At 38.3% G+C, this 19,139-nt stretch overlaps 3 protein-coding genes across 4 annotated transcripts; 2 read left to right on the forward strand and 1 right to left on the reverse strand.

Moving 5' to 3' along the window:
- Positions 1–1,395: 1,395 nt before the first annotated feature.
- On the forward strand, positions 1,396–2,527 carry LOC5514604. The gene is made up of 2 exons (XM_001634718.3): positions 1,396–1,654; positions 1,964–2,527. The coding sequence occupies exons 1-2, from the start codon at positions 1,485–1,487 to the stop codon at positions 2,283–2,285; spliced, it is 492 nt and encodes a 163-aa protein (XP_001634768.1). The 5' UTR covers positions 1,396–1,484; the 3' UTR covers positions 2,286–2,527.
- A 281-nt stretch (positions 2,528–2,808) lies between these two features.
- LOC5514660 (ETS-related transcription factor Elf-4) lies at positions 2,809–7,249 on the reverse strand. Of its 2 annotated transcripts, none has more exons than XM_032384221.2 (9): positions 7,022–7,249; positions 6,808–6,871; positions 5,856–6,012; positions 5,599–5,697; positions 5,291–5,395; positions 5,050–5,127; positions 4,834–4,908; positions 4,621–4,683; positions 2,809–4,120 (listed from the first exon to the last, which is right to left on the reverse strand). In XM_032384221.2, the coding sequence occupies exons 2-9, from the start codon at positions 6,835–6,837 to the stop codon at positions 3,822–3,824; spliced, it is 906 nt and encodes a 301-aa protein (XP_032240112.2). In that variant the 5' UTR covers positions 6,838–6,871; positions 7,022–7,249; the 3' UTR covers positions 2,809–3,821. The 2 variants fall into 2 exon arrangements, with proteins under 2 accessions (XP_032240112.2, XP_032240113.2); XM_032384222.2 differs by having other exon boundaries at positions 5,050–5,121; positions 7,022–7,247.
- Positions 7,250–8,239: 990 nt separating this feature from the next.
- Positions 8,240–17,716, forward strand: LOC5514661 (histone-lysine N-methyltransferase KMT5B). The gene is made up of 7 exons (XM_001634719.3): positions 8,240–8,689; positions 14,173–14,282; positions 14,591–14,757; positions 15,083–15,102; positions 15,403–15,539; positions 15,680–15,786; positions 16,015–17,716. Exons 1-7 carry the CDS (start codon positions 8,384–8,386, stop codon positions 16,557–16,559), a joined length of 1,392 nt encoding a protein of 463 aa, XP_001634769.3. The 5' UTR covers positions 8,240–8,383; the 3' UTR covers positions 16,560–17,716.
- Positions 17,717–19,139: the final 1,423 nt, after the last annotated feature.

Genomic DNA, 19,139 nt, shown 5'->3' on the forward strand with positions numbered 1-19,139 from the left:
GGGGACACTTTGGTCCTTTTATTTTGTCCTCTCCCCCGCGGGTTGCGTGTTGTTGTTTTGCCAACTCGATAGGAATGATTAGAGATTATGAAAAATAACTCGGAAAAAGAAAACAAGCCTAACTTAAGTAAGCAAGATTGGCAAATATACTCACAGAAAGCTAAATCCTTGAATAACTTGACTGTTTTGTTTGTCTGAGCGGCGAAGTTAAGTCAAGAAAAAAGAAAATAGCGACAAGCGAAAAAATGGCTGTGATACCGCGTTTGAGTCAAAACTTCCAAATCACTCCAGCTTGTATAATATACTTCATAGTTATAGAAATGTCTAGAAACAACATCAAAGAAGTACAGTAATAACTCCCTCTTTAATACTCTGTTACTTCAGCTTGCTGGCTCTGATCATCGCAAAAATGCATTCCCTCGCTACAAGGATGGTCTTATGAAATGCATTTTTCTTGGATTACTTCTCAATTAACCGGAATATTCACAAAAATCAATATCATATATCATATCAAACATATATTCTTCACGGATAGTGTCCTTCGTATGCATTGCCTTATATGGGCATTGATGCCCATATTTAGAAGATCTAAAGTTTTCCCGCTCCCTGATCTGCAGAAAACATGGTGAAAAATGCTGATTACTTTCAATTTGAGACTCGAGGCAAAAATGTGTCAAAAAAACTTTATCGCTTGGTCAAATCTTTTTCACACAAGTCTTGAAAAGCCCTTAGACCCAGGCCTCCAAGAGATTGGCCGAGCGAGATTTAAGGTCACCCAAATATTGATATGCACGAGGTTTTCCGCTCTTGATTTTGAATCTCTGAAGTCTGAAAGTCTCTGATAAATTCTTTTTTTTACACGTTTTTGAAATCTTACAATTCTCGAAGTACTACATCCCCTTAATAAACCGCAACTACCTGTATCCTTGATGCTAGAATGAAATTGTCGATGTTATTAGTGCAAATAGGGTGTTTTTTTTCGGATTCAAGTCACAATACAGCGGCAAACAACAAGATGCCAAAGCGCCGGGGTAGGGGGAGTAAAAATGCTCACGAGCAGTGGTGGGTGGTGGTTACTAAAAATAGCCAGACTCGGAATCGACATGGCGCGCATCTTAGCTCTCTTGATTGAATTGAAACAAAACTTGTTGACTACATATCGTTAGGTTTGATGTTGTATAGATTTTGACTCCTTAGAATCCCCCCACCCCTTCAGTGTACAAACAATTATCGATCCCCCTTTTCTAATAACCCCCAGATTTCCATCAGAGCCCCCAAAAGCCACCCCCCCCCCCCCCCCCCCCCCTTTATCTTCTTTGGTATTTACCAACTGAAATCGAACTCTTGCTGCTTGGGTTTCCTGTGTTTGTAGCCACGAGCCAAAGCTAGAAAGACAGCGGCTAAACACCATAGAGAACCCGCCTTTTTTAGACCAAGCCATACTTTTCTCAGCACCTTTCGGCAATTTGTGGTAAGGCTACACCATGGGATTTGACTGTGAGACGTTCTTCCCCATCCTTAAAGCAGCAACAACAATAACATGTGGAGTGTTCGTTGGAGGGGCCGTTTATATCAACGTTGTTGAGCACCCAGCTCGTATGACACTGGATGATACAAAACAGTGTCACAAACAGTGGATGGAGAGCTTCGATAGGTGCGTTTACCTCTAGTAAGCCGCACTCACATTGTCGAGAAAGCTCGATAACGACCTTTGATCCCTCGAATATAATATTGGTACACCAAGACTACCTTTACAAACCCTTGAAATTGCTTAGAGTAATTCATTTCTGTTGAGAAATGCTTAGCTGACTTGCTAACACACTGGGCCACCCGTGATTCCATGATATGAAATTTTTCCTCTTTGGCAAAGCTCTTATTGGGGAAGGTGCTTATTTTAAGGGGTGTTTATTTAAGAAATTATGGTATCCAGCCTGTTTCACATCCATAACCTTTGCATCCGCAGGGCAAGAGTATTCCAAGGAAGGTTAGCCCTCTCTACAGTTCTCACAGGTGCCGGTGCGTATTACTGTAACCCTTCCAAGGGACTTAGCTTCCTTATCGGTGGTTGTTCCATGGCAGTGATCTTCCCCTTTACTCTGTTTGTCCTGAAACCTGCTTCTATCGACCCAATCTATGATAAGGAGATCACTTCAAAACAGCCAGAGGATTTCGTCAGAGGCACAATCGATAAGTGGAACAAGTACCATGCTGTTCGAAGTGTCATTGCATTTGGTGTGTTTGTTGGTTTGGTCTCTGAGCTTGTCCATGGCAAACCATTGTTCTGAGCTTTTAAAAGACTGCAAAGATCTGACCTGTAGCACTGAGACAAAGCAACTGAATCATGTATACAGAAGAATGTGTGCATGTAAAGGGTGCATGTGATGTTGGTAGACCTGATAGAAGATTATATAATTTCCAGCAATGCAAAATGATTTTTAGAATGTATAGAATACTTTTATTCTTCCATCATACAGTAGAAATGAATGAAACATTGCAGTATCAATTGTTAATAAATTGATCAAATGTATCAGTGATTTTGTCATTATAATCCAGCACTTTCTTGAGACTGTTTAAAAAATACAGTATATAGTACACTTTACTAGGGCGTTCTAGTACCATAGTTTCCTTGAGTTCAACTGAAGTTTTGAGAACTGAAACACATCTGTCACTCTGTCACACAAGGCACTTAGTCTCACTGTCTTTGCGTTACAGGGGTGGGCTAAAAAAGTTTGTTTCACATCTCTCTTTTATCTGGATCTTATCTTATATGGATATCTGGATAACACAAATAAAATGGATAATCTTTGATTTTTTTTTTTTTTTTTTTTGCATTTTATTCCATTACAGTTAAATTGAGTTATTTGTGGTCTAAGTAAACAAACATTTCTTTTTAGGTACTGAAATTATTGAAAGCTCTGTAAAAGTGTATTGTTATGTCAACATTTTACTATAAGCCTTTACTCTCTGTCCTCTGATGTTTTTTTTATTACACCATCTGTCTTGAGTGTGATATAAATTATCTCTTTTCCTTGAATCAAGTGCAAATTTTCACCCTGATTCTGAAAGTACAGCAAAACCTTGATACAGTATAAGAATAGATGGGAAAACAATAGAAAAATGCAATATTATTTCCCATATACTGTATTTTACTGTTGTCAGGACTTGATAACTATACCGAGATTATTATTATACTGAGATATCATTATATCATGGATTGCTATATCTATGTCTCACTCTACTAATAGTATGTTGATTTGCAAACTGTAAATTTACTGAAATCCAAATAATAAGCTGAGTACACAGGTTTTTTGTCTTCGTATGCTGTGGATTTTTCTGGCAGTCCCTTGGGGAAGTAAGACCCTATTAGAAACGTATATCCTGGATTTTTTTTATTAGTTGATTTCCTGACAACATTTCAGGATTTCTACTACAAAATATTGTGTACGGATAAATTCAAAACCTTAAAAAATGGATAAAGAGTGATAAACATATTTTTAAGGTTGTAGTTAGTGAGGGCAAAGCCAGGGAAGAGGGCCCTCTTGCAGCCAAAAAATACTGTAAATGTATGGGAAACAATTCAAAATACTGAAGAAAAAGTCTTATAAAACACCTTTTGGGCCTCCTTTTATAAAAAGAAATACTGGCTCAGCCCCTGTAGGGTAGTTGACAATAAAGGTTTAAGCACACTCTAATAACTTGTATTTACAATTTTTCTAAAATCCTTTGGCAACAAAGGCTGCAAACAAAAATTTGATACAATTAAATTGTACTTGGTATAAACATTATTTACAAAAATAATAATCTTTATTCCTGGAAATACATCAAGATGGGTATGGCCTCCCACTTGGTGTCTTACAGAACTTATACGTGAGTCTCTGGCCACTAACTTTGGCTAAAATATCTTTGCTATAATAGTATCTTAGAGCCCGGCTGAGCTTGTCATATGTCATGTTCTTACGCTTCTTGTGCTTGCCCCAGAGTTTGGCAACACCGTTGTGATCCACCATACGAAATACCCCTTTTTGGGGATTTTGCCATGCTATGTACTTCTCATATTTCTTGTCAGTGACCAGGTAGTGCAGGAATTCCCAAAGGTACTGACAACCATCTATTGACCCAGCTGTCATAGAATAATAAAACTTGTCAACTCTATAAAAACCAAGATAGTACATCTCAACATTTCTAGGGGATGTGGTGTTGTACTTAATAGCCTGCCATATTAGAGAGAAAATAGTACCTTTTGGGTTTTTTTTGGACATTTTAGAGTTTTTACATTAAGTGTGCAGGTCCATACCCACTTTACAAAAAAGTTTGACTTTTAGACTATGACATACCAGAGTGATTTAGAATGCCTTTAAATCTAATTTGCTTATGCTTTTTATAGTTTTGTCTACAATTGCTAACAGGTATTTTGACTTTTAGACTATGACATACCAGAGTGATTTAGAATGCCTTTTTTAAATCTAATTTGCTTATGCTTTATAGTTTTGTCTAAAATTGCTAACAGGTAATGGACTTCCCGTACCCAGGGGGGTGCATTCCTGAACTCCCCTGGGTATGGGCCTGAGATAACCTATTTTAACAAAAAAAATTGTTTTCTCTGAAATATTTTAAACTTGCCTTGACCTTCCTTTGCCTTTATCTTTTTCTTTTGTGTACTTTTTGACAGTTCTGAACCACATTCTGAACAAAAGATCATAAAATCACATTTCTTTCAATCAAAATAAAATGATAATAAAAGCAATTGATTGATATGAGAATAGAAAAGTTAACATTTATCCATTTAACTACACATTTTAAGTTGAATGTGAATTTCAAATAAATCATACATACCATTACAACTATTCTTATCCTTATCCTTGTAGTCTGCATCTTTTAAATGCTTGGGTTCTGCTTTCTTTGGACTCTCTGCAAATGATTTGATAAGGAATATATATATGTTAATTTATAAAACAAAGTTTTCTAGAACAAAGCATAAGTCATTAGATTGTGAAATATAGAGGGTTGTGACTTTCTTACTTTAGTGGTCACTTATAGCTTCAATAGTACCTTGCATATCCTCCATTTCTGCTTCAATGCCTGAGTCACAACTAAAATCCATCTCACTGTCTGAAGACAAAGCTTGATCTAAAAAAAATCAAAATATTTAGAATGTTATGCAGAAATGCATTTGGTTTTAAGAAATAGGTGTGGATGTGTAAAATAAGATTTAACAGGAAGGGCATGGCAACATAAAACAAAGAATAGTATTTCATAATATGTGCAGCCATAGTATGTGGACCGCCATTACCTGAGACATTCAAAATACTGAGAACATCATCTTCTGATAGTTCAGAGATGTCAGAGCAGTCTGGTAGCGAGTCTTCACACTGATTAAAAAACTCTTTGGAAAAACCTAAGAAGACAATAATTTTAAATAATTGGAAATTATAGATATAAATTTAAATCCTACGTAGGTCACATGCAAAAACATCAGATATGTGATCTCATTTCCTAAAACTTTGAGTGTGTACAAGTGAAAGGGGTGTGTATTCAAAAGGGGCTAGCCCAGTCAATAAAGGAAATCCCTATTGTTTGATAAATACTACTTTTATTTACCATTTTTCGTGTTTTCTTCTTGTGAGGATGTCTCCACATCCACAACCACATCAAACTGTGTATCATCAAACGGTCCAAAATCTGTGTCTATATTTTTAGCTGTAACACAAATATGAGGATAGTAAGTAAGTAGAAACAAGTGTATTGTAATAAATGCTCTATTTTCATCATTGTGGTAGAAATCAGTTGATTAAATTGATTCTTATCTTGTTTGTTAAGTTTGTTTGCATTTTGTTTGCTTGGGTTGCTATTGTTACCTTCTATTGGGTAGCCACTAGCATATAGGACATTCTGTATTGCCTCTAGTGTTATTGTGGTGGCGATAATAGGGGCTGCAGTAGCTATCCTGGTTTCTGTCATTGGCATGGAAAGCCACTCCTCAAGTAACTGGCTACTAAGTACTGGTGTTTCGGCCTAAAGCAAGTAGATAAAGATATATCAATATATATGTATACACAAGAAGGTTGACTTACATGGGGGTAGTGGCTCAATAGCACTTTATATCATCAAATAAATAAAAAATTTGCCTGAAGATTTGTGATGGTAGAATAAAGTATTTTGTGGGATGGATTTAGAGACGTATACAATGAATAAATACACCTTAGGCTTGACGTGTCTGGGCTAATTCGGTTAGGTGTTAGACAAAGGATTGACCCTTCCCCTGATGTGTCACATGCTTTGATGGGCCTCCTCGCATGCCTTATCACGTCCTCAATAAAGCTACATCCTCTCCTTCCCAGAACTATGTGCAGCTTTACACACAATGCCAAAATAACTAAACCATTTCCCCGACAAATTGACACGAAAAGCAGAGAACGCTATATAATTGGCCAAGATTTATTGATCTATTATTCTTTATCCTAGTCCATTTATTTTTGTTTACTTTACGATTCATTCAACCAAAGAAGGAAAAATATGCAAATTTCTGTACCTAATTCGACAGCGATAATTTTGATTGTCTTTTTTACGGAACTGATTCAATCAGTATATATTTAAAAATTTTATATGGCTTCATGTCATGTCTTTATGTAACATAAAATATGAACCAATAATTATTAACTAGTGTTCGAGCATTTAGTATAAATAACCATAGATCAGCATGGTACAAAATGCTCTACGTAATTCGCGTGTTCCAAAGCGCACCACGGTCGCCTATAACATTCAGAAGAACATCAAATAAAAAACTATTTCAGAATAGTATGCATTTACCTCAGATTTTTCCAACTTCAATTTTTCCATGCTCTGGTACTGTTTTTCTAGCCTAGAGGCTGAACTAAATGAAAGCAAAACACATGATTATTTTGCTAGCGAAGACTAGGCCTTCTCAGTAATATTATATAAGTTAGTGAAAACTATCCAAGGACAGTCGTGGGTAGGTGATATTAAGTATTCAATCGTAGTAAAAAATACTATAACAGCTTACTTTGCAAAGTTTGGGGTAGCTTTGTTTTGTTTTTCTTCAGACGAACTTGAAACGCACCGAAGCCTTCTTCACCTCGCGTAAGCAGCTAGGTTATCTTCCCTTCCGAGCAAGAATATTCAAGCGTTACACCCCGGGAATAAGACACAAGCTTTTTGTAGTTTAATGTGCCTGGACAAGCATTTCTAAGCAAGAATATATGATCTCAAGTTAAAATTTAGGGCAGTGTTCGATTCTGTTGGATTGAGATCCTTGAGATCCGCGATGTGATTGGCTGAGAGCTGCTAATCACCCCATATATGGCAGAATGTGTCAAATTATAAGATGAATCAGACCTCACATGATCGTTTCAGTGGTGTAAGGCGCTGGCACTCGGCCAATCATAGAACGGCGTCAAATTACCGGGAATCCCCATTTAGACTAAAATGACGTATTGCCGATTCTTCATTTTCTAAATTTAGAAGCTTGGCAGCTTAGTAAAAGCCACGAAAGGTCCTTATTCATCTCGGAGACACCGAAATTCTATAGATAATAACAATGAACGCATGGCCCTCAACAGAAACAAAATAAATAAAAGCTATTTTCAAATACTGTTTAGAGCAAAACCGAAACTATTTACAATAACAATCCTTTCTTTTCAATCCATCTTTTAGGGTTGTGTTACTAACTGTATTTATATATATTTTTATCTAAGTGATTTCAAAGGGAAGAAAATTATATCATGATCTCAATGAGGTTTGACGATTGTCGTAAAATTTGCGTCATCAAAAGCTCAATCTAGTTATTACATTAGCACGAAAAATTGGTATAGGTCGAGTTCTATATCAGAATTGATCCGTTTTACTTCGAGTTTTATCTGGATTGAGCCGCTTTTTGTCAAAAATGTCAAGTTAACAAATGTTGTAAAAAGATATATTAGCATAGATTTCTGTTCACGTCTATATTCGCATGCAATACTGATACCATTCATATTTTTTGTGTGCAGTCATGGTCAGCCTTTATCATAAAAATTCTGTGAAAGATTGGTACTAGTATTCTAACACAGCTACCCCATTTTTTCCCCAAATTTTCTAGATGCCTACTTCATTTCCAACGTTTGCGAACATAGTTATATCTTAACTATGCTTTCTTTAAATATTCATGTTACGTTTTAATTTTACATTTGCTCATGCACAGAAACACGCGTCTGTATTTTATATTTTTCTACATTCGCCGTTACGTCACTCTACAGTCACGTGACCGGTATTGTGCCAGTAAAATACGTTATAAGTTTGAAGTTTCGTTTCATTCGACCATCTAAAGAAAAAGCTGCAAGGTCTACTAAGGAGGAAAATTACGGTAAATCGACCTTATTCGAAGCGCAGAATGGTTTTAAATACACCAGAGGGATTAAAACCTGGCATTTCTCGAGCAAGACAACTGGCAGAAAGCGATGACATTGCAAGCAGTCTGGTAGTCGATTCGGTTCTTGGGTTTACGACACACAAAATGGCTGCCAGGTTCCGACCGCTCAAAATCGATGCCACAGTAGTCAAAAGGGCTTTGCTGAGATTTCTAAACGATGGGGACGTCGATAAAGCATACGACGAAATAGTTTTCAATGCTGGCGATTGGGGACGCTGTTACTTCTTGAACAAATCGAAGAATCAAATTGCTGCATTCAAAGACCATGTGAGTAGAAAACATAGGTGCATCCCGTTATGTTGTCAGACATTTTACATTTATAGTTTATTTTCTCTATTGGGAGAATACTATAAATTTTTCATTAGAATTTGGTATTCCGTAATGAAACAATATATTACTGTTGATAGCGCTTTGATTTTTTTGAAATAATTCCTTCACACGCTACGTCATTAAGTTTGGATTCACGTGTACAGTAGAAAAGCGCTTATCTATAGCCGGGTGTTTCATGTTAGTTCCTGTCATGTCGGAAAATATTAAAAGCCGTCTGGTATAACTGCACCTGTTATTGTAGGATTTTTCTCGTGTTGTGTATTTGCCCAGGGCCTCTGTGGGTGTGTCTGTCTGAATAACACATTTATGACTTCCTCTTTCGTTTAGAACCTTTGTTCGCTCTTCCGGTTGGCACACAACCGTAAATTCAAAATTTCTACTTACCAGCATACATGTGTTTGGTGCCATTAACTTGTTGCTTTCATTTTATGCATTTTCGTGCATGCATTTCCCTTCATTAAATTTAAATTTATTAAAGTTCTTAAAACCTTTCACTTATATCAATCTACCCAAAAGAAAGCATAGATAAACTTTCAAATTCTGGGAATTGAATTTGATTTAAATTTTAATTTTCTACTGATCTTTGATAAATTTCCAGGCCATGTGAAAGGAGATTGTATCAAGTGAATAATTCCAAGTTTTAGCGCGAAAATCTAAAACCGTTTTATCCGTTTTAAATCCGTTAAAATTCCGAGACTGCAATACCACATAATGTTAGCGAAGTTTTTTTTTTATTGCAATGCTACCCACAATAAAGGGAAGAATAATTTAAAATCAAGAATTATATGCGAAAAAAGAAAATGTCCTTTTGTTGTAGGTTTCCAAAACAGTGCGCACTCAGGGGATTTTTTTGAGGGCCATATGTAAGAAAACTGTATTTTGGTTAATATGCTACCCTAGGTAAATAAACATTATTGTATTGTATTGTAGAATGTCGCCATTCTTGATTGCGAATGCAGCACATGCACAATGCAAAAAACAATTCATAGACTAAAAAATATCTGCTAAATTTTGCAGATTCGGTTACTGAAGTTGAATAATGATTTGACTACCAGGTTGAGATTTAAAGATGACGGTAAAACTTGTAACCACACAACAATCTTCAGCAGTACCTTAAAAGACATGACGGACGGGAACTGGTTTAGCACGCGCATATGTTTTCTCATGTAATTTGTGTGACATCTCGATCTACGTCAAAAATGACTGGACCTGAGCCTTCCAGTTCACGACCTTTTTTCCAAAGGTTGACCAAAATACCTCAATATTACAGATTTTTACGAGAGAGTTATTCGCAAGAATGCGCATTTTATAGGTTCCATACGAACCACATATCATTTGGAAGGTGAAAAGAATCGACCAAATCTATCAACTCTGAAAGGTTATGTGGACTTAAAGTTCTCATTTTCCATTGTCCATAGCCTACATACTGTTGCTAGCTAGTAACCACTAAGCATTTGACTATTTATTTATTTTTTTTTTCATTTTTATTATATCTATTGTTATGATGATGATTATCATTATTATTATAATTGTTATCATCATTATTATGCAGATACCGTATCATCTAGGCTTTCCTGAAGGGTAGACCAGTGGGGATTGTAAAATTGAAAAATTAATCTAGATGATTTTCCTTTTCATTTTCAAAGTCCTCTGGTTAGGATCTTTCAAGGATTGGTATCTAGCAGGTCAGGTTTAGTTGTTTATAAATAATAGAATAAATTACAAAATGCATTGACCCGATAGAGGTGTTTTTCTAGCTAATATGCCATAAAAAGGTGAAGGTTTACCTTTTGGGTATAAATGATGATGTTTACAAGGCCAAAATGGAACTCGGTAGTAATCTCACATAAGAATTTACAGCAATTTATTCAGAGAGTTGGACTGTAGGGGAAACCATGTGGGCAACACCAGATTGTGTCTACTAGTCCACTTTAAAAAACAAGGACACCTGTCCCTTTGTCTTACATAAATTTCCCTGCACACATCTTACCTGATCCTTGTAACAACAGATCTTGACTGAATAAACTAAACCACAAAGTCAATGATCAGGGAAATGCGAAAAAAGTTATTTCATGTGTGAAAATCTATTACACAGAAAGCCCAAAAACTTGTTCCAATTTTTCTTCCATTGGGTGCATCCAGAATGCTTCTCCGTAGAGAAGAAACACATAGCCATTACAACTCCACCCCGCTAGACCTGACACCACACCTCGCCCGTATTATCAGCCCTGCCAGACTATCTTGAACATGTTGCTGAGGGTGTACAGCGTAGAGCCCTTCGCATTATATACTCCCTGGCTTGAGTTATCAGTAGAGCCCTTCGCATCATACTCCCTGTCTTGAGTTATCAGTAGAGCCCTTCGCATCATACTCCCTGTCTTGAGTTATTACTGAGGGTGTACAGCGTAGAGCCCTTCGCATCATACTCCCTGCCTTGAGTTATCAGTAGAGCCCTTCGCATCATACTCCCTGTTTTGAGTTATCAGTAGAGCCCTTGGCATCATACTCCCTGTCTTGAGTTATTACTGAGGGTGTACAGCGTAGAGCCCTTGGCATCATACTCCTTGTCTTGAGTTATTACTGAGGGTGTACAGCGTAGAGCCCTTTGCATCATACTCCCTGTCTTGAGTTATTATTGAGGGTGTACAGCGTAGAGCCCTTCGCATCATACTCCCTGTCTTGAGTTATCAGTAGAGCCCTTTGCATCATACTCCCTGTCTTGAGTTATTACTGAGGGTGTACAGCGTAGAGCCCTTCGCATCATACTCCCTGTCTTGAGTTATCAGTAGAGCCCTTCGCATCATACTCCCTGTCTTGAGTTATCAGTAGAGCCCTTTGCATCATACTCCCTGTTTTGAGTTATCAGTAGAGCCCTTCGCATCATACTCCCTGTCTTGAGTTATTACTGAGGGTGTACAGCGTAGAGCTCTTGGCATCATACTCCCTGTCTTGAGTTATTACTGAGGGTGTACAGCGTCGAGCCCTTCGCACCATACTCCCTGTCTTGAGTTACCAGTAGAGCCCTTCGCATCATACTCCCTGTCTTGAGTTATCAGTAGAGCCCTTCGCATCATACTCCCTGTCTTGAGTTATTACTGAGGGTGTACAGCGTAGAGCCCTTCGCATCATACTCCCTGTCTTGAGTTATCAGTAGAGCCCTTTGCATCATACTCCCTGTTTTGAGTTATCAGTAGAGCCCTTCGCATCATACTCCCTGTCTTGAGTTATTACTGAGGGTGTACAGCGTAGAGCTCTTGGCATCATACTCCCTGTCTTGAGTTATTACTGAGGGTGTACAGCGTCGAGCCCTTCGCACCATACTCCCTGTCTTGAGTTATCAGTAGAGCCCTTCGCATCATACTCCCTGTCTTGAGTTATCAGTAGAGCCCTTCGCATCATACTCCCTGTCTTGAGTTATCAGTAGAGCCCTTCGCATCATACTCCCTGTCTTGAGTTATTACTGAGGGTGTACAGCGTAGAGCCCTTCGTATCATACTCCCTGTCTTGAGTTATCAGTAGAGCCCTTTGCATCATACTCCCTGTCTTGAGTTATCAGTAGAGCCCTTCGCATCATACTCCCTGTCTAGAGTTATCAGTAGAGCCCTTTTCATCATACTCCCTGTCTTGAGTTATCAGTAGAGCCCTTGGCATCATACTCCCTGTCTTGAGTTATTACTGAGGGTGTACAGCGTCGAGCCCTTCGCACCATACTCCCTCTCTTGAGTTATCAGTAGAGCCCTTCGCATCATACTCCCTGTCTTGAGTTATCAGTAGAGCCCTTCGCATCATACTCCCTGTCTTGAGTTATCAGTAGAGCCCTTCGCATCATACTCCCTGTCTTGAGTTATTACTGAGGGTGTACAGCGTAGAGCCCTTCGCATCATACTCCCTGTCTTGAGTTATCAGTAGAGCCCTTTGCATCATACTCCCTGTCTTGAGTTATCAGTAGAGCCCTTGGCATCATACTCCCTGTCTTGAGTTATTTTTGAGGGTGTACAGCGTAGGGCCCTTCGCATCATACTCCCTGTCTTGAGTTATCAGTAGAGCCCTTGGCATCATACTCCCTGTCTTGAGTTATCAGTAGAGCCCTTCGCATCATACTCCCTGTCTTGAGTTATCAGCAGAGCCCTTGACATCATACTCCCTGTCTTGAGTTATCAGTAGAGCCCTTCGCATCGTACTCCCTGTCTTGAGTTATCAGTAGAGCCCTTCGCATCGTACTCCCCGTCTTGAGTTATCAGTAGAGCCCTTCGCATCATACTCCCTGTCTTGAGTTATCAGTAGAGCCCTTCGCATCATACTCCCTGTCTCGAGTTATCAGTAGAGCCCTTCGCATCATACTCCCTGTCTTGAGTTATCAGTAGAGCCCTTCGCATCATACTCCCTGTCTTGAGTTATCAGTAGAGCCCTTCGCATCATACTCCCCGTCTTGAGTTATCAGTAGAGCCCTTCGCATCATACTCCCTGTCTTGAGTTATCAGTAGAGCCCTTTGCATCATACTCCCTGTCTTGAGTTATCAGTAGAGCCCTTCGCATCGTACTCCCCTTCTTGAGTTATCAGTAGAGCCCTTCGCATCGTACTCCCTGTCTTGAGTTATCAGTAGAGCCCTTCGCATCGTACTCCCTGTCTTGAGTTATCAGTAGAGCCCTTCGCATCATACTCCCTGTCTTGAGTTATCAGTAGAGCCCTTCGCATTATACTCCCTGTCTTGAGTTATCAGTAGAGCCCTTCGCATCATACTCCCCGTCTTGAGTTATCAGGTTGCTCTGGAAGTTACTTCTGTCCGTGCGCGGTTCAGAGCCCTTGAAATCAGTGCTAAGCGTGCATGGTATCCACCATCATGGGTATTCTATCAGGTCAGGGAGTACCAATGCTCTTACTCCAAGACCTCGCACAAACAGACTAAGCAAGCATATACTTTTTTTTTAAATGACTGAGAAAAAACAGTGTCTTATTTTACGATACTTATGTATATAGTTAGACAGAGGAGAAAAATTGCATGAAATGTTCCAATTCTCAATATATAAGCTTAAGATTCCGCATACAAGGAGTTCCTGTGACCAAAAGCTTAATTCAAAATTTTAAAGAAATTTTGAAGATATGAAATTTAGATATAAGTGAGCAAAGTTCGCTTAATTTCTGATCAGAGCCCAACTTCTCCCTAAAAACAAGGAGAATTCATAATTTGAACATTTGAAAATTGCACTTCAAGCCTCATATCTTGAAGACGTAGCCATTAGAAAAAAATACTTTTGATATGTTGGTTTACATAACATAAGGAACCTCTATGCAAAAATTCAAGCTTAACAAACTTAACCAGACCTTATTTTGGGAAAACTTGCCCTTTTTTTGCTCTGTCATATAGTTATATATACATTAGGATATTTTTTTAAGGAAATTTTTTTGTTGATAATTTTAGATGCTAAGATACATTGGGATCTTTCATCGAGATGCAGGCTTCAAGATACACAAGTGTAACCGCTATTCTGGCGAGTCTAATGGTGCCAAAGTTGTGTCAACTGGCCACTGGTGGGTACTGTTCGTAATTACTGTATGAACTTTAGATTGGGGGAGCACACAAAAAGTTGATTTTAGCACTTATCTGAGGTTACATCAAATGTTGAAGCATGAGCTGTCGGTTGGGAAAAACCCCAATCTCACCTGTTTTTTAGAAATGGGTAAGTGGGTACGTAAGTAAACATGCATGTAAAATATTAGATATTCCTTCAAAGAGCCCATGATTGCCAGGGAAACCTATACAATTGATAGATAATTTACAACTAGATTTTTTTGTTAAGCACAAATATATTGATATGTGGGTATATCCTTTCCCCCAGGGCTAAGGGTGACAAGCTACCAAACTTGTGTGGCTGCATTGCAGAGATGTCAGAAGAAGAAGAGAAGGCTTTATTACGGGCAGGAGAAAATGATTTCAGCATCATGTTTTCCACCAGAAAGAATCTATCACAGTTATGGCTAGGCCCTGCTGCTTATATCAACCATGGTGAGCTAGGGCCAAAAAGGGCCAATAGGATCTGAAACATTTATGGTAGGGAGCAATTGCAGAATACTAGTTGCATGCATGGGCATATCATTCAAATGCTAGGTTTTAACATTAGCGTAATCATGGCACAAAGCACAGCAAATCATCTAAATGATTCAACATGTAAATATGAATTGTTTGCTTGCTTCACAATTTTTTTTTTAATTTCACACTTCCGTTTGTTAAGATGAAAATAATTGAATTAAAAGGGATGCAAACAGTAACCCTATTTGCATATAATTAAATTGTAGTTACTAAAAAATGTTCTTTTTAATTGATTTTCCAGATTGCAGGCCAAACTGTAAGGTATGTTTTGACACTATCTATGGCTGGGTGCTTTTGACACTATCTATGGCTGGGTGCTTTTGACACTATCTATGGCTGGGTGCTTTTGACACTATCTATGGCTGGGTGCTTTTGACACTATCTATGGCTGGGTGCTTTTGACACTATCTATGGCTGGGTGCTTTTGACACTATCTATGGCTGGGTGCTTTTGACACTATCTATGGCTGGGTGCTTTTGACACTATCTATGGCTGGGTGTTTTACTTTTGTATCTCCAGATTGTTTTTCTTTTATAACTAAAGTCATTGGTTCCTCTGTAGTTTGTGTCAACTGGCCGGGATACAGCTTGTGTGAAGGTGTTGAGAGACCTGGAAGTGGGCGATGAGATTACATGCTTCTACGGAGAAGATTTCTTTGGAGATGATAACTGCAACTGTGAATGTGTAACTTGTGAAAGGTGAAGTCACGTACTAGCTGCAATGTCATTAGTATTCCATATAGTAGTATAATATACTGTATGTATTATGGTAGAGAATCCGTCCTGAGCATTTAGTTATTTTATTGATTGTTTTACTGAGTGTAACCATTTTATTCCAGGCGAGGTGAAGGCACTTTCAAATCTAAGCAAAAGGAAAATGTGAAGAAACAGAAATACTCCTTACGTGAGACAGACAAAAGGCTCAAGCGACTCAACATCATGAAGGGTGTGTAGATTGTGATAGTGACCAAAACTGTGTCTGGCTTATTTATTGCTTAGACATTCTCCAAACAATTTTGTATCACAACAAACTTATTACATAGCTTTGATGCTGAACTTCCCTGATTCAACTCTCCATCAATTCTTGGTGGATCAGTTTTGTACAACAACAAAATTGTTTATGGTATTGCCATTTGCCTCAAATAATATGAGGTTTAAATGATCTTCCTTACAGAATCATTTATGGATTATGAGGACAACCTTGATTCACCCAGTCTGCCCTCGCATCTGGAGTTGCTTACACCTCAACTTCTACTCACGTCACCCAAGCACCACAACAATCTGCTTGACCTAGAAAACCTCCAGATCAGTGCATCTGTAGAGTGTGAGAGTTCTGTGGATGAGGTAATTGACCATGGTGTTGCCTGGCCTGCTGGTTACACACCAGGTAATACCAGGAAATCTGGACTTAAAAAAAGAGACTCTGTTAGCTGCATCTCGAATCTCAAAACGAGACAACTCAAAAGGAAAAAGCATGTTGCAAGAATTTCAGCACCTAAACGCCGCCGTTCTTCAAGACAAAGTTCTTCGTCAGAGACTTTTGAGATGCCTGATGAAGGGGCAAATGTTAATCCCTGTCACACTTTAGAATATACAGAATCTCTGCTAGGTGCTTCTGGGCAGAACACTTCAATTTATCACTGTGAATCAAATGGACTTAGTGTGAATATTCCTCTGGTTGACTTTTCCACATCAATCCTAAGTAGCAACTCTAAATAGAAACCTCTTTTTTCGTTAATCATAGAAAGTCTCACTTTAGTTAAGTCCTTTTCTTTTACTTATACTGTATTTACCAAATATTCTAACTTATTAAGCTCACCTTTCACTATTAAAGTAAACAGAAACAGAGAAGTATGCTGGGACTTGAGAGCTTGCCAAAGCTTGGACAGAAGACGAGGAAAAGAGAACTGTTCTGTTCCTTTCTTCTTGACTTGGATTTGATCCCCATTGATTGCCACTTGCAAAGTAAGCAAATCATCACAGAAAGCATAACTTTATCGGCTTCTCCCATCATTTCCATTTTCCTTTTCTGTTTCTGCTTCCTTCACTAGTAAAGATCTTGCAGGATTTTATTAAGTATGTCTATTATTGTCAGACATAGGATTTGATCCTCTAGCTGTCAAACAAAATAACAAAAATGTAAAAAAAAAAGACAAATTAATCACAAGCTAAGGGCTGATATTGAGAGGCAAACCTCTGTTATGTCTGGTGAGGCCTTGGTAATGGCAAACTCATTGTGTGACTACCTGCACTTTGCAGCTATTACAGATTATCCTTGTATTGTGAGGTCTTTAATGAGAATTCTTTGAAGAACTGATATCTCACCAAATGTGGTCTCTTGTGACCAATAGAATTGTGCAACAGCTCACAATGGCTGCAAGGAGATTGGCACACAGTCATGATTGATGCTTGCCTTCTACCTCCCCATAAATAGTTTTCTAGCTAAAGGTATGGTAAATAAAAGCAACATTGTCCAACTTGTCTCACAAAAAAAATTGCAAGCTGAAAATGTTTGTTGCAGAAAGTAGGTTATTCTACTTTTTGCAACAAAACTTGTGAATGTTGCACCTATTACTACAATGAATCAGCTTGTCTCACAGCAAATTGATGTCAACACACCTCAGGCTGCAACTCTGAGGCTTGTGATTGGTTACTGCTCGTATTACCTCACCCTGTTATATGTAGAAACAGTAACATGGGAAAAGTCACATTTTATTGTTAAGTGTTATCGTCTTCCATAGTAGTGTAGAAGGAAAACCAAACCAGGCAACAACAATTATAGTAATTATGAGAAATTGTTGTGTGCTGGCTTAAGGACCCCATGATAAGTGTAGCTTTATGTCTTCTTAATTGAATCACTAAAGAAGTTAATATTTTGTGGGTGCTGCATTTATATGAACATGCCTCCTTGTCTTATTGATTAACAAATAGATCTCCTTTTTGCATGCATCTGTCCTCCATAGATAAACAGATTGTGTCATGAACTAGTAGCATAGCAGATCTAGGGGGGGGGGGGGGTTGGGGGTTTAACCCCCAATGGGTTTTGTTGTTTAAATACCAGTAACAACACCCCTCAATATCTTGAGTTGATGTAACACAAGTTGGCATAATTTCTGATAGCAATTTCTTGTGATGACTTGGTCATACTAAAAGCATGATAAATCATACTTTAAAAACTATTGAACATAGAATTCTAATTAGTCTTATTATTAGGAGTATCCAATAAATGTATTTATTTGAGGGTTTTGTATTTTGTCTTGGTTTTATAAATACATTTGTCAACTTGTGTGACAGGTGTTATATTTCTTTGATGTGGCTACCAAAACGGGAAAAAACGCAGGGTGGGCTCTAGAGGAGTAATTCACTGACCACAGATCAATAATGTTTAACTCGGCATCCTTAGCTCTGGTAATAGGTCTCTAATGCTCAAATGCCTAGAACCATATAGAAACTCTATCCAAATGCACACATAAAATTAACTGTCAAACGAATGAAGAGGTCAAACTCAACCCGTCACATGGGATGGACAATCTGAAAAACTACCTAAAGATGGTGAGTTTGGTTTTCTTATCAATTCTTACAAACTCAAAACAAAATTTTAAAGATCACCACTAAACAAGCATATGAATAACCATTTGGGACACCTATAGAAATCCTGGCTACCTCTTTTTCAAACCAACATGGACTTTTTTAGTCTGCTTAGCACTTAAAGCGGCTGCTAAGCAGACTAGATCTTTGGACAAAACATCCAACATACCAATGATCAATACCCTTGTTCCAGAGCCTCGAACGTCCCTCTGGCCCTAAATAGAGAAACGTTTGAGGTTCTTGAACCAGGGTAAATGATTAACACATTGACCCCTAAACCGGCCTGTACCGGCTTTGTGAAGTACCCACAACCCAAAAAATTCATAAATGCAAAATAAACACAACAAGATGAAGATACTCAGGCATCAGTCTAAGGGATAAATGGTCTTGCAGATATGTATCCAACCAAGGTGTTGGCATCTACTCTTAAGCCAAATAATAGCACTGGTTCTTTGACAAATCTCAAATCGAACAAGGAGAGAAAAGCAGAATCACCCCTCTCAATAAAACGCTCAAAATACCACACAAGGGAGAGAGATCAGTAAACACAGCTCAAGAAACAAATAGATACCTTTATTCTGATCCTCCAGGTACATTTCCATGGCCTCAAAACACAATGTCCACTCCTTGAAGGCTTGTACAACCACGAAGAGGTCTTTACGTATTGCAAAGCATTCTGGGAGATCCAGGGGGAAAATTCACGAGGGGAGG

This window comes from Nematostella vectensis, chromosome 6, assembly GCF_932526225.1.
Source record: "Nematostella vectensis chromosome 6, jaNemVect1.1, whole genome shotgun sequence".
Classification (NCBI taxonomy): domain Eukaryota; kingdom Metazoa; phylum Cnidaria; class Anthozoa; order Actiniaria; family Edwardsiidae; genus Nematostella; species Nematostella vectensis.